The 14,830-nt window shown below is 41.2% G+C and overlaps 2 protein-coding genes across 2 annotated transcripts in view; both read left to right on the top strand.

Annotated features, from left to right (window-relative positions):
- aldh1a3 (aldehyde dehydrogenase 1 family, member A3) overlaps nucleotides 1-10,160 on the top strand; it is a 60,357-nt gene extending 50,197 nt beyond the window's left edge. The window contains exons 10-13 of the mRNA XM_020623622.1: nucleotides 1,944-2,108; nucleotides 4,852-5,009; nucleotides 8,217-8,291; nucleotides 8,388-10,160. Coding sequence (XP_020479278.1) covers nucleotides 1,944-2,108; nucleotides 4,852-5,009; nucleotides 8,217-8,291; nucleotides 8,388-8,457 — 468 coding nt within the window. The 3' untranslated portion in view covers nucleotides 8,458-10,160. The remainder of the gene's footprint in view (nucleotides 1-1,943; nucleotides 2,109-4,851; nucleotides 5,010-8,216; nucleotides 8,292-8,387) is intronic.
- Nucleotides 10,161-11,628: 1,468 nt separating this feature from the next.
- The window catches only part of lrrk1 (leucine-rich repeat kinase 1), a 134,598-nt gene continuing 131,396 nt past the window's right edge, over nucleotides 11,629-14,830 (top strand). Inside the window, exon 1 of the mRNA XM_020623620.1 lies at nucleotides 11,629-12,097. Coding sequence (XP_020479276.1) covers nucleotides 12,025-12,097 — 73 coding nt within the window. The 5' untranslated portion in view covers nucleotides 11,629-12,024. The remainder of the gene's footprint in view (nucleotides 12,098-14,830) is intronic.

Raw genomic sequence — 14,830 nt, 5'->3', positions numbered from 1 at the left:
GTAAGAAAATTGATGAGTTTAAACATAAATATAAAGGTATGTGTCAATCAAGATATGGGCAAGAACAGGCTTAATGATAATCAGATGGGAATGTGGATGTAGAATATGTATCCATGTAGAGATACTGCTTGCAAACCAATGATGATAAGATGATGTTAGGGGGTAGGACTGGATAAGTCTGACTTCTTCCTACTCCGTTCAAGCATGTACTAGGTATAAGCAATTTGAGATGATTTTTTTTGTGGATATGTCTGGAATTATGTGTGATTACATACTGACTGTTGTTACATGTTTGAAAGAATCAATAAATCAAATCAAATCAAATCAAATCAAATCCATATGGCAGCCAGATATCATCAATTTAAATAGGTCGCCATTTAAATCTAGCATTTTTTTTTTCTTTATTTTTAAATGTGTTCCAGTCATTCTTGTGCATTGGAATGCCAATGTTAATGTGGTCAAAATCATCAGTGAAATTCATGACAGTTCATTTTCTGATAGACCATATATATTAAAAAAAAGAACAAATAGTCACACTGAATAGCAAAATCTGAGGCAACTGGCAAAATTCTTAGTCAAGTATAGCCCTAGTGCAGTGGGTTTTTTATTTGTTTGTTTGTTGGTTTGATTAGAGCTTTTTTCTGAAAACTGAAGAAACACTCTGAGAATGGTGAGAGGGAACCAACACAGTCCCGTTGGCTGGTGTTGCATATTCTCTGACCACTATGAAGTATGCCCACAGGGGGGCACTGTTGTATGGATGTTAATTTGTACATGAGGTAATTGAAACATTATGCAGTATTTAAAACACATTAAAAAATTGCTTGTTTTTCTTCCACTTCATTCTGCTGTTCCTCTGTTGACTTACCTGGAATTCTTTTTATGCCACTGCACAAGCGATAGCCGTAGCATTTTTTCGGGCATTTGGTTTGTCCGCATGGTTTGTATGAATCTTGTGAACATGATATCTCAGAAGCATCTTGAGGGAATTTCTTCAAATTTGGGACAAGTGCCCATTTGGACTCAAAGATGAACTGATTAGAGTTTGGTGTTCAAAGGACAGTGACCTCACTTTTGTCCCATACCTGTGAATTCAAATGGTTGGCAGAGGCATACAACTGATAAGTGGTAATTCTAGTTTTAAATTGGCTGCTTCCATTAATTATGAGGTACTTCTCAGGTGTTTCTTTCAGCTTCTTTAATAATGGAAAACACCAAATAAAATGTATCAGGGTTAATGTTAATAGCTATAACCTCTTATGGAAAGTATCATAGAACAGCGCCCCCTCGTGGTCTCACTTTAGGCAGCCATAGAATGTGTGGAGAAACAATGTGTGAACACTGGCTAAGCATTAAGCTGAAATTAACTGTAGAGCCCGTGGAGCCACAAATTCAAGTGATAATTCTCAGAATTATCTCTCAATTATCACTAAAAGTGATGCCTTTGACATGTTGTTATAAAGCAAAATACCCAATATAATGAATTATCCAAATGTCTTTATGCTTTTAGGCCAGCCCAGCTATGCTATTTTAGGTTACTTGAATCATTCAGCATTTTTGGAATAGCATTATTTATCTTCTTTCTGAGAAGGAGATCAAAGGGTGGATATCAACCTCATGTTTCTGTGTGAAAATACAAATATAAAATACAAAAATAAAATACAAATCTAGAGTCAGGACATGGTTAGCCTAGCTTAGCAAAACATATTGGAAGGAGGGGAAAAGCTCACTGATTAACATTGTTTTTACATATTTGAGGTAAGCAGAGTTAAACATTCTGATGTGATCTCTCTGCTGCACGCTTGGAGAATAAACTGATTATTCTTACAGTATAATTTGATTCTGTTGAAAACAACAAACAAGTTAAATCATTCACCAAAATTTGATTGTTTCTGCATTATTAAGCTTCCCTTCTATACTTGTTTGCCTGATGTTGGCCACAGATTGACCGGCATCAGTTTGACAAGATTATGGACCTGATAGAAAGTGGAAAGAAGGAGGGAGCCAGGCTGGAGTATGGAGGAGCATCTGTGGGCGAGAGGAGCCTCTTCATTCAACCCACCATCTTCTCCGGGGTCAAAGATCATATGCGCATCGCCAGGGAAGAGGTTAGGATAATAGGATAATCACATTTTATTGGCCAAGTATGTTACACACAAGGAATTTGTTTCTGGTACAGAACCAAGGCAGCCATCTGCAGCGCCACCTAACCAATGGCTCTAACCATCGGGGGCAACGGGGGGGTTCAGTGTCTTGCCCAAGGACACTTCGACATGTGGACTGCCAGCACTTTTTACAACAAAATTATAAGTCAGTTTACTAACATAAGTAATAGTAATGTGTGACATATTATTTTGATATTTTATTTTTATCATTTAAAATTTGTAGTTTTCTTTTCCCAGGAGAAATGGGATTTTATCATCCTGGTGTAAAAATTATTTGTACACTATTTCAGAGAGTATAGCTTTGTCAGGTCTTGATTTAACAAAAAGCAAAAGGAAACAAAACACTGTATGTCATAAACCTCCTTAAATTTAGCCTCTTTTTTACATTATGTGGTATCTGATACAGATATCCTATAATCTTCCTGTTCTAGCCCTTAACTGAGGTTACACAGACTAAAATATTTAAGCCCAGGACACCATGGCTTCAGTTTTTCATCAATAAGGAATATTCTATATTTCCTCCACAGTGTTTTGTACATATATTTCCCCACAATTCAGTTTGATATGTTTGGTATTATAAAACTGGTTGACAGCAATAACCTCAAGCAAGTGCTTCCTGTAGCTGTGGATCAGACCTGCACAATGTTCAGGAGGAACTGTGCACCATTCGTCCTCACAGATTTTCTTCAGCGCAGCCATGTTCTTAGGACGTCTAAGATGAACATCTCTCTGGAGGTCATTCCACAGCATCTCTACTGGGCTGAGGTCTGGGCTCTGACTGGGCTGCTCCATAATGTGGATTTTGTGTCTCAGTAGCCATTCTGTAGTAGATTTACCCTGATGTGTATGGTCATTGTCCTGCTGCATCACCCAGCTTTTTCTGAGCTTCAGCTTGCAGAGAGCCACCCTGACATTATCCTGTAGGACACCTGGATAAACTTGGGAATTCATTTTCCCCTCCACAGTGGCAGGTGGTCGAGGTCCAGAGGTAGCAAAGCAGCCCCAAATCATGATGCTCCCTCCCCTAGGTGATGTTAAGATGCAAACAGACTGTTTAACCTGTGAGTGATCAGATGTAGCTGACGCAGGCTCAGGGAGAACATACAGACTTCACACAGAAAGGCCCCGGGCCAGCCCAGGCTTGAACCCAGAGCCTTCTTTGCCCTAGTTATTCAAGTTATTCAAATAAAAAGACAGATATGACAAACATTCACTCAGTGGTTTAGGGGTAAAACAGAGATTTCAGTAAGTGGACCATGGGCAAAGCAGTGAAGACGTCACATTTCTGCAAGTTTCTGTTCTGCTTGTTTAACAGCTGTTTGATAAACAGCCCATCCAGTCTTTGTTACTGGCTGATTGTTACACTATGGAGTGATCCTTCATAGCCTGTGCTCCCTCTGCTTAGCCTTAAGTGTGTGAGAGGAGCACAGCTGGTCTCTCCTTTAAACAGAGACCAACACAGTGCAAAATACAGTGGAAAAGCAAAGTATCAAAGCAAAGTCTACATCAACCAGTGAGGTTATGTCGGGTGACATTAACAGAAGAACAGGGTGTACCGCTTGTTATGTCTACACAGTGGAAACACAGCTATAATGTGTAGCTGGAACACCTGCATCCTCATCGACAAACCACTGTGCTCTGAATGAGATGTAGCTGCCTACTAGTAGAGCTAGCTTGGTCAGATAATGAAGGTTCACATCTGTGAAAATTCTGGAACAAATTTCTAAATTTGCATTACTTGGATATAGCGACCATATATTCTCAATCTACGCGGTTACTTTGTCACCTGTAAAAATCTCAAAACTTAATAAAATGGAATAATACCAGTCCTAGGATGAAAACAATACCAGCTTTTATCCTAGCTCAAAATCTGTGCCATCAGGCTCTTGCCCGGCTGTCGCTGCATAGAGTAGATCTTTCCCCAGCTGTGGGCTGTTACCTTGGTGGCCTCCTTCAGCCCCTGTCTCGCACAGAGGGGTGGACTGGGTGACAACAATGAATGGGCAGCTGTCACAACCCCAGGATTTGTCTCAGTATGTGCTTGGAGTGCTCAGTAGTGCAGCTGCACAGTTTGGCCACAAGAGGGCTCACATACAGTCAGCAGCACTCACTATTGCTAATAATCATTTCAAATATTACTGTAACCAAATTATATGTATCAATTGCTCCATGGGCCATGCTCCAAGAAATGTAATCAAAATCTATTCATTAGTTATTGAGTTCTGCTGTGAAGAGTCAAACTAACGCTGCCAAAACTTAACCCCAGACCTTGGCAGAGGTAAGAAACTAAGATCCATAAACGCTGCCACCTTCTTTGAGACTGAGGGGAAGTGGAAAACTGTCTTGACAAGTGAAAATTTTAAAATATGTTACCATGGATATACCATGGATTCCAGAAGTTAGTAGTGGAGCTTGCCTGTAGTGGGTCCTACTAGCCCACTACTGGGGCAAGATAGTGGGGCTTACTGCACCAGTATTGGAGCATCTTGTCCAAGTAGGGGCAAGGTGCCTCCTGGGATTTGCATTGCTATTTCATGTTGGAATACACAGTTCTCTCTGTATTTTTAAAACTAGTGAAGTAATTTTTTCTGTTTATATTACATTCACCTTTTCATTTTTTATATGGATGCAACCAGGGAAGACAGCGACATGTGAATAATCTTTACTGATATCTTTCCCCTCTTAGATCTTTGGTCCAGTGCAGTGTATATTGAGCTTCAAGAACCAGCAGGAGGTCATCGATAGAGCAAACAGCTCCCAGTACGGCCTGGTATCAGCAGTCTTCACAAAAAGCATGGACAGAGCTCTGTCTGTGTCTGCAGCCCTTGAGACTGGTACTGTCTGGTAAGTCCCTGTTCACAGTCCTGGCAACAGAGGAAAATATTTGGGCCAGGTTATTTATATCCTTGTTCATTATTTGTTTGCATTTACACTTCATTTTAGCAACATTATTGGATTCAGGCATGAACTGATTACATAATGTAAATGATGTGAGACTTGCAAAGCAAGTTTAACTAATCCTGGCTAACTTGGGTTTATCTAACTTCACTCAGCCTAACAATGATCTTCCCAGATAATTGGAACCACATAGCTGGTTATCAATCGCCTCTGTTAAGTCTGGGTTTTCTTATCAGGCTACAAGCATGTTCATGTGAAGGAAGTTTACTTATTAATTAGAAGTGACATCACCAGAACCATGAATAAAGTACTGAATATAATATGAGATGGAACAGTGATAGCTGCCAGGAGATTCATTTATAACCAGAGCAAAAAGTATTATAATGAGTGAACTGTAAACAGTGTGTTTGTTATCAAGGTTGGATTATTGTAATCTTTATTTAGGAATAAATCAGTTATCTTTGACACATCTCCAGTTGTTTCAAAACGTAGCAGCTCACCTTCTGACAGGCTCACAGAAATACATATTACTGATTCTTTCATCCCTGCACTGGCTTCCAGTCAAGTTTAGGATCGATTTTAAGGTATTATGGTTTGTTTTTAAAGCTTTGACTGGCCAGGCTCTGCAATAGCTTTCTGAGCTTTTAAACAACCATAAACCAGTGAGGCAACTTCAGTCCTCAGATCAACCTTTTTTGATGTCTACAGGTCAAAATGTAGATGCTGGGCTGATCAGGCTTTTTCAGTAGCAGCTCCCCAGCTCTGGAATAACCTCCCTTTAAATATTAATGTTACAAGTGAGTGTGGTGTGGACCCCAGTTGCAGACAGAGACCAGGAGAAGTGGGAGCTAAAGAAAGTAGTTTAATGAACAAAACACAGGTAATGCTGGGTGGCAGGAAGACAGGCAGGCCCCGGGCAGGCAGGGAGCAACCAAGGACAGGCGAGGACGAAGGAAACCGAGGACAAGGAACCAAGAGGGACGAGGAGACCAGGAGGGGACCAAGAGGGACGAGGAGACCAGGAGGGGACCAAGAGGGACGAGGAGACCAGGAGGGGACCAGGAGGGGACCAAGAGGGACGAGGAGACCAGGAGGGGACCAAGAGGGACGAGGAGACCAGGAGGGGACCAAGAGGGACGAGGAGACCAGGAGGGGACCAAGGAGGGACACGTGAACCAGAGGACCAGCAGGAGAGCCGGCAGAAGGAGGGACACGGGAACCAGAGGACGAGAAGGAGAGCCGGCAGCAGGAGGGACACGGGAACCAGAGGATGAGCACGAGGGCTGGCAGCAGGCTGTCAGAAAAGCTGGGTTACTAAGCACTGGCAGTCTGAGTAGCACTAGCAGTCTGAGTAGCGCTAGCAATCAGAGTAGCAAGGGCAGTTAGAATAGCAGACAGATGAACACAGTCAGGAGAGCTAGAGCTAAAGTCTTACATATGTCAAAACAGAAAAACAATTAACGGCAAAGAGTACTGACTGACCGAGCGGACAGTAAACGGGGCTAATGAGTTGCAGAAACAAACAGAAATGGGCGGAGCTGGACCGGAACACAGAGTCAAAGAGGATAATCTCGGGACATGCACACATAGTACTAAGGGTATGAACCAGCAAAGAGGCGGTGGAATAACAGGGTGCATATATGTGTGACGGGACCGGGAGACAACGAGCAGCAGGTGGGTGAAATGATGGCTAATTGAGATGACAGAACAGCGGGGAACACAACCGGGAGGAAATGAGTAGCAGGTGAATGACATGGTGCCTGATGACGGCGACAGAGTAGCGGGGAGAAAACAGGTAAATAGAAACATAAATCCAGGAGGCAGAGTGACGTGAAACCATAACAGTTAAAGCTGCAACAGATATAAGTTGTTTTAAATCTATGCTTAAGACATATATATTTCAGCTAGCTTTCAGTCTTTAGCTTTACTTGCTTTTGTCTGTGCATCAGATCTAACGAGCTGATTAAGGTCTGATACCTTGTGAGAGACTTTGAGACTCTGGAACTCTTAGGGTGCCCAAACTTTTGCACCATGCCATAATCATGTTTTTATTTTTTATTTTTGTTCAATTTATGGCATAAGAAGTAACTATGCATCACTGTTTGCAGAAAATATTGTGCATTTTTTCCATTTCCAAGAGAAACTGTGTTAACATCTGTTCAAATAAAAAATCACCAAAATCTGTTATTTATCAAGGGGTGCCTAAACTTTTGCATAAGACTGTATGGTAAATTAGCAGAGTATTATTATAAGGGTGTGACTGAATGAGTATTCTCTTTTTTTCTGATGATGAAAAAACTATTGTGAACATGTGTTAGTAAAAATGACTAAAGGCCAGTAATTGTGGCCAGAGCAGAGAGGAGAAGACGGTGGAGAGAAGTTCCATATAAAGTCTCCACAATGATATGACTACTCTATTCATCTTTATTATTTTATTATAAACTTCTTTGTCCCTGTCAGGATCCTGTTGGAATGATACCTCATTTTTTCCAGTGATCTGATTGGCTGTTGACAGGTTTGGATCTGATCCAGTATAAGTTACTGTGGCCCAATCCAGTTACCTCAGTGAACCTTTGCTGTGGCACAAGCCAGTTAGATCCCTACAGTCCTCAAATCACTGTTTTTTTTTTTTCGATGTACAAAGGTCAGTGGCGGTTCTACATTGAATTGAGCCGTTCCTGAGACATGGTTGACCTCAGGTATGACTTGATCAACTTCAGTTTTGAAAAGCTCTTCTCTGCTTGAGCCACAGTGACTGTCAGAGTAAGTGCAATCTTGAGAGCAGTCCAAAAGTTAGGGTAGATATCTGATAGATCCTTATCTTGCAGAAAAGTGATGAGCTCAAGGAGGCTATATTTGCATTTCCAGCATGAATCAGATCATAAATTATGACTAATTTAGACATGCCAATACTTTATTGAAATTAAGGTTGTATAGAGTATCACTTGATAATTTTGAACTGCACTGATCATACCACACTAAAATGCAGAGACAGTGTCTGCATTTTATTTTGAATTCTTCTCCCAGAGATTTTCCCCCCTATATTCCAACTTGACCTTTAGATACATTGGCTTTGATATGAATATTTTTTGACTTAGTCTTTATGCTGAGGTACAGTAGGCTGACCAATGACCTCTCTCATTTGTCACTAAGGATAAACTGCTACAACGCCCTTCATGCCCAGACACCCTTTGGAGGGTATAAGATGTCAGGAAATGGACGAGAGCTGTAAGAAACATTCAGTTTCTTCATATTTCATCTTCAGTTCTATCGGTTCACTATGTATTTCCTAACCTGTCTCATGTGTTGTCTCTGTCCTCTCAGTGGAGAGTATGCTCTGGCTGAGTACTCGGAGGTGAAAGCAATAACCATCAAACTGAGTGAAACCGTGTGATGACAGGAACTGGAAAAATCCAGTGCTCTTACTTCCCCTTACATCTGGCCACAACACAGTTCTCTCCAACCCCTGCACTTTCTTCTTTGTCTTCAGTCATGTTCACCATGTTGTAATTAAGCTTAGGCCAGTATATCAGTTGGTGTATAATTATAACAGAGCCCAAAAAGAATCACAGTTTTTTCACCTTTTCTATGATATACAGAAGGTGAAGGTAGGAATAATTATGGAGAAACTAATAAAAGAACTCAGTGAATTCATTCTGCTGGATTGACCCATAGAGCGCAGCAGATCCGCGGATCAAGAAAAAATATTACATTTGTCTAAAGCCAGTTTTATGTTTTTTTTTAAGGAAAATACAAAAACTAAAAACAATGAAAGCATAGATTTGGTAATTTGACAAAAAAGAACAAATCTAAGATCCACAATATTTTTGAGGAGTATGGTTCCATACTCCTCGAAAATATTAAAGCTTTTGGTCATATTTTGGTGGCCTTCATCAGTGGATGGAGTTTACTCATTTGTTAGTTCACCACATGGCCTACATGTAAGTGTGTGGGGAGATGATAATCACCCCAAGTGTCTTGTGTGCACCAGCGTTTCCCTAAGGTCCTTCTTTTCTTTGAGTCCTAGTCCCACTCACTCAAGATGTGACAAAAAAAATGTAAAGAGAAAATGCCAGGAAAGAGGAATCGAGGAATTTTATATAGTCAATGCCATTTCCTTCCACAAAAGACATCCACGAAAGATGGTCTCTTGTTTCCTCATTCACAGTTCCTCCTGCAGCCTCCTTGCTGATCCTGAACAGATATAAGAGTCTTGTGACATCTTTGATTGACTGGAACGAATTCCTGGTCGAGTGAGAATCAAGGACAGAAGAACAATCATAAAAGAGACTTGAGATGCAGCGCTGGTCTTTCTTCATATGTAGATGGCCTCTGGTTATATTGGTTACTTTTCCTGGAAAGGGTTTTTCTGAATCTGCCTGCTTTAAGTGATTAAGTGAAGACAGGAGTGACAACCAGAAGTCCAGATGAGAAGACAGCTGACCCATCTGCATGATAACTGATGAACTGATGTATGTGTCTGGTGATGAAGCCCACGAGTTGTTGTGACCATAAGCTTTTTTTCAATAATGAAAGTTCAGGATTGGTTCTTGAAGGAGCTGCACCCAAGACTCACCACTGAGTGTTTTTTTCCAGCATTAAAGGTTTAGGGCCCTGGTTTTCCAGGGCAGCCCCAATTTCTTTTTGTAATGATGTATGCAGATGAAAAATCTACCTTTTGTTTCTAAGTGTTTTCTAACCTGGAATAATTTAAGGTGAATGTTCTCTCTGCTAAGGAACTCAGTTTCCTGTCCCAGATGAGGTCATATTTACCTTGCCAGTAATATTTTAGTACTGTAATAGCAAGAATGTCAACTGTCATTACATGGATAGTGTCAACTTTAACCTTTTTTAGCCAACGTGTTTGCATGGTTGTTGATCAGAAATGGAAAACAAGTCTGTCTGTGTCTTTTCTCACATTAGATTTGTATTTAAATATACATTCTGAATGAATAAAATCAAACATACTTTTTGTGTAATCCTTTGCACCTGGTGTAAAGGAATGTTTTTTATACTAGAAAACTTAGCAACGTTGCCCAAGGAATGGATTTTCAAAGTGCACATGGCGCAGTGGTTAGGGGGTTCAAGCCCAGGCCGACCCGGGGCCTTTGTGTGTGGAGTCTGCATGTTCTCTCTGTGCCTGTGTGGTACTATAAGCAGTATAGATAATGGACGCAGGACACGCTGGAGGGATTATGTCCCTCGGCTGGCCTGGGAACGCCTCGGCATTCCCCCGGAGGAGCTGGAGGAAGTGTCTGGAGAGAGGGAAGTCTGGGCATCTTTGCTTAGACTGCTGCCCCCGCGACCCGGTCCCGGATAAGCGGAGGAAAATGGATGGATGGATGGATAATGGACGTGTGTGCATACAAATACTAACCCTAACCCTTTGTGAAGACACTCATTGACATAATGCATTCCCTAGCCCCTTACCCTAAACTTAACCATCATAACTAAATGCCTAACACCTAACCTAAACCCGATTCTAACTTGAAAAAAAAAACAAGTCTTAATCCTGAAAAAGCTGTTTCAGAAACTGAGGACTGGCCAGAATGTCCTCACTCTGTAGCAAATACAAGAACAAACACACACGTCTTTCTATAGTTATGAGGACAATCATTACAGTAAATGACATAATGCATTCTCTAGCACCTTATTTTAGCCATAACCATCACAACCAAATGCCTAATCCCAGCCCTTACCTTAAACATGACTTAGATCTAATTGTAACCTTAACCATAAAATCAAGTCTTAACTCTCAAAAGCCCTATGATGTTCTAAGGACAGACTAAAATGTCCTCACAATGACGGCATCATATAGCTATATATATTTTATATAACTGTGTACATGCACAAACCTTTTGGAGAAAGGTTAAAAACATAAAGACGCAGATATGACAGGAGCAGGTAGTTTACACTGAACTTTAGTTTTAAGTGGCAGGCAGCTATCCTGAAATAAAAATAGTAAGGTGTGCCTCTATAGAGCCAATAGTTTAGGTTTACATAGCAGAAGCTCACACAGCACTTCACTACAGCCGTGGTTCTCAAAGTGTGGGGCGCGCCCAACTAGTGGGGAATAAAGACATGACAGGTGGGGCACAATAAACGGAGAAAATTAGAAATGGGTCATTAATACAAGTAAAATAAAATAACACAAGTTTGGGGCCCGGGAGAAAAAGGGGAACCATAGTGCAACAATAACGGTTTAACGTCGGCATGTTAACTGCCGCGCAACAATATAAGGAAACGTTCACAGAGAGGACCAATAGTGTACGTAGTGGGCATAATAACGTAAATGGACATTTAAAGACAACACACCCCAGTCAATTGCTGAGCAGCTCATTCTCCCTGTAACTGTAGACATGGTGTTGATTATGCTGGATGAAACAAGTGCTGCAAAATTGAAAACTATCCCTCTGTCAAACGATACAGTTGCACTTATATTTTATCCGTTTTCAACTTAGTGTTATTTGATATTTCAATCAATTTGAAATTTTAAAATTGGCCAATTTCGTTATAATTTTTTGACAAGTGGGGCTTGAAAATTCGCCCACCCTCTTACGTGGGGAATGACAAAAAATGTTTGAGAACCACGGACCCACAGAATGTGGATCAAGGGAGAGAAAAACGGTTCTTGTTCAATAGTGCTGCTGTGCAAACGTGTTCCTTTCACCTACATTCAACCTACTTACCGGTCACAGGTGAAGATTTGATGTTGTGTTCCCACTAATAATAGCTGAGAATCTTCCGTAGCTTACTGTAGCGACCAGGTTTATTTATTCATTCATTCATTCGTCTGTTTCTTTTTAGCCAGATGTACGTACGGATTTATTTTGAATTTTTTTTTTCTACCGGAAACACATCTGTTGTCCAATCTGACTTAACACCCGCGAGCGTATGGATTGGAAAGATTGCACCGTGGAATCAGGAAGTTCAGTAATGTATTTGTGTAAAACAGTAACCTATGTCCACCAGCACTGAGGAGTCCACAGCTGTCAAACTGCCCCGTGATGCTAGCTGGACCTGTCAACCATGCGGTGAGTTGGCTGATAAGAACTGTTGGCAGTTTCTTTTATGTGCGGTGTTTCCACCCCAACCGCGAGCGCAAGACATGTTTTGCTTTATACATTCGGGAGTCCGCATGACGTTGTCATTAAAGAAAAGCAAACAACTGCCTGTTTAATAGGCTATATGCTCACGAAATTTGTACATACCGCACACCGTGTAATAGGCTGTATTTTCCACATTCACTTTTGTTTCGGCATTATGAAAACTAAGAATGATTTCTAAAAACATCTCAAGTTTTAGAATGAGTTTAAGTTGAACTTTCCGACTTCTTGCATGGCGGCCCACTCATCTTTATGCTGTTTGGTGAGATTCATCTACTAAAATCCAAGTGAATTACAGAACCTGAAACTTATAAACGGAGGGGTTTACAATGGCTAAACCATGGGAGCGATCCCAGCTGATCTTTGACCAGAGGCAGGCAGCACTCGGCAGGGACCTGCACAGATGCGTTGAGTCTCAGTGGCTCGGTTTTCAAACAGGGAACCGGACTTTCTGCATTGTCTCCTCCTCCATGTGATGGTGAAAGCAGAGTTAACTATTCACTGGCACCACAAAATTTACTGTGCAGATGAATACAATTATTTTGTCATGAACTTGGAAATGTAAAGGTTAATGCCTTACACCTACTGTATGTTTTGCTGTCATGCTTTTGTGGATGCATTTTTTCTGTGTGTGGGTTGTACAGCTAAAGCTTTCTGCAGGGAACCTTGTCTTGGAAGATCTTGATGACCTCCTCTTTCATTCTCAGGAAAATATTCTAGCCAGGGGTGCCATTCTTTCCAGTGCTGTTTTCAGGGAATTCCTTCATGAGTCAACAAGGTCCATCTGAATGTGAAAATGGAATGAAGTCCTCCGTGTGTTTGATGGTTTGAATTTGGACACCAGAATGAGATTCGATTTTATTGCCCATGCCAGTATATTGAATGCACAAGGAATTTGACTCTGGTACAGTGGCCCTCAATGTGCTTTGTAAGGCAACAAGAAAGTATGTGAGTTTAAAGGCTAAGGCCAGTTATTTTCCATAATAATATTTTTTTTCCAGCAGTCTCCATACAAAGACTAAAACCAACCATAAACTTCCTCTACTCAGAATTCATGTCTGTCAACTGTCAGTCCTGGATTAGCTTGTTGGGCTGTACCATAGATTTCTGTTGTTGTTCCAAAGTGATTAAAAACACATCAGGGTAACGCACCACAGCACTGGGTGTCATGCAATTTTAATCTGTTCTCATAATGGTAGTCTAAATACACATGCACTCGGCATATTGGTCCATCAACTCTAACCATTAAATATGAGCAGTTACCAACTGCTCTGTTGATAAAATCACTATTGATTTAAATGTGGTTTTATCTAATCTTTTAAATTCAGTTAAAAAAAAAAAATCCAGATATCTTGTGCATGGGCCCTTGACTCCTGCTTACTTCAGATGCTGTAAAAAGTTAGGGCCATTCGGAGGCTGTGGGGCAAAATCTTTAAAAAATATCAAGGTCTGGTATTTTGCAATGCTTAAACATCACCCAGTGCAGTGGTGTGTTTCCCTGGTGTGTTTTTGAAAATTAGTTGAGGGCTATGACAGACAATTGCAAATCTAAGACTAACAGACATTACCAGCAAGTAGAGGCAAATCATTGCTGGTTTGTATCTCTGTGTGGGGAGTATTTCAAATATTGTTAATATAGAAAATGATCGGCCTTATGCTTTAAGAGAATTTGAGACTATGGGGCTTATTTTGGTGCAAGTGGTGTTTGAGTGTGTCCACGTTCATTTTGTAATTTCACAACGAGGAAAAATAGTTCAAGCGCCCGTGCTAGTAGCAAAAGGCTGTACTTGATCTCATTAAAGCAGGGGTGTGTTTTGGGCGTAACATGCAATTATCTGATCACTGTGTAACCTCACACCCCTTTTAAGAGATGTGAGTTTGAACATTTGATGGATTGCTAGCATGCTGGCAGAGTTGCCAGGTCTGAAGTCAGTAAGATTTTCCACTAAGGAAACATACAGTATCTACTCATGCGCGAGGTAGATGATCACATGAGGCACATGATCACTAATCAAAGTTTCAAAGTGTATAGTATAGTTCAAAGTGTATAGATATGTATATATATATATATCTCCATAAGTCCCCTGTCGCTGGGGTTACCCAGGCCGGGGTCTACCATACCAGACAGGACCCCAGGTGCAGGCTGTGCAAAGATGCCCCTGAGACAATCCAGCACATAACAGCAGGGTGCAAGATGGTAGCAGGCAGAGCATACATGGAATGCCATAACCAAGTGGCTGGCATAGTGCACAGAAACATCTGTGCCGAGTACAGGCTGGAAGTCCCAAAGTCAAAATGGGATACACCCCAAAGGTGGTTGAGAATGACCAAGCTAGGATCCTGTGGGACTTCAAGATACAAACTGACAAACTGGTAATGGCCAACCAACCGGACATAGTAGTGGTGGACAAACAGAAGAAGAAGGCCGTAGTGATAGATGTAGCAATCCCAAGCAATAGCAACATCAGGAAGAAGGAGCACGAGAAGCTCGAGAAATACCAAGGGCTGAAAGAAGAGCTAGAAAAGATGTGGAAGGTGAAGGCACAAGTGGTCCCCATGGTAATAGGAACATTGGGGGCTGTGACCCCCAAACTGGGAGAGTGGCTCCAACAGATCCCAGGAACAACATCTGAGATCTCTGTCCAGAAGAGTGCAGTCCTA

The sequence above is a fragment of the Monopterus albus genome, unplaced genomic scaffold (genome assembly GCF_001952655.1).
Source record: "Monopterus albus unplaced genomic scaffold, M_albus_1.0 scaffold306.1, whole genome shotgun sequence".
Taxonomy (NCBI): domain Eukaryota; kingdom Metazoa; phylum Chordata; class Actinopteri; order Synbranchiformes; family Synbranchidae; genus Monopterus; species Monopterus albus.
This window is presented reverse-complemented; position numbering and strand designations above follow the sequence as displayed.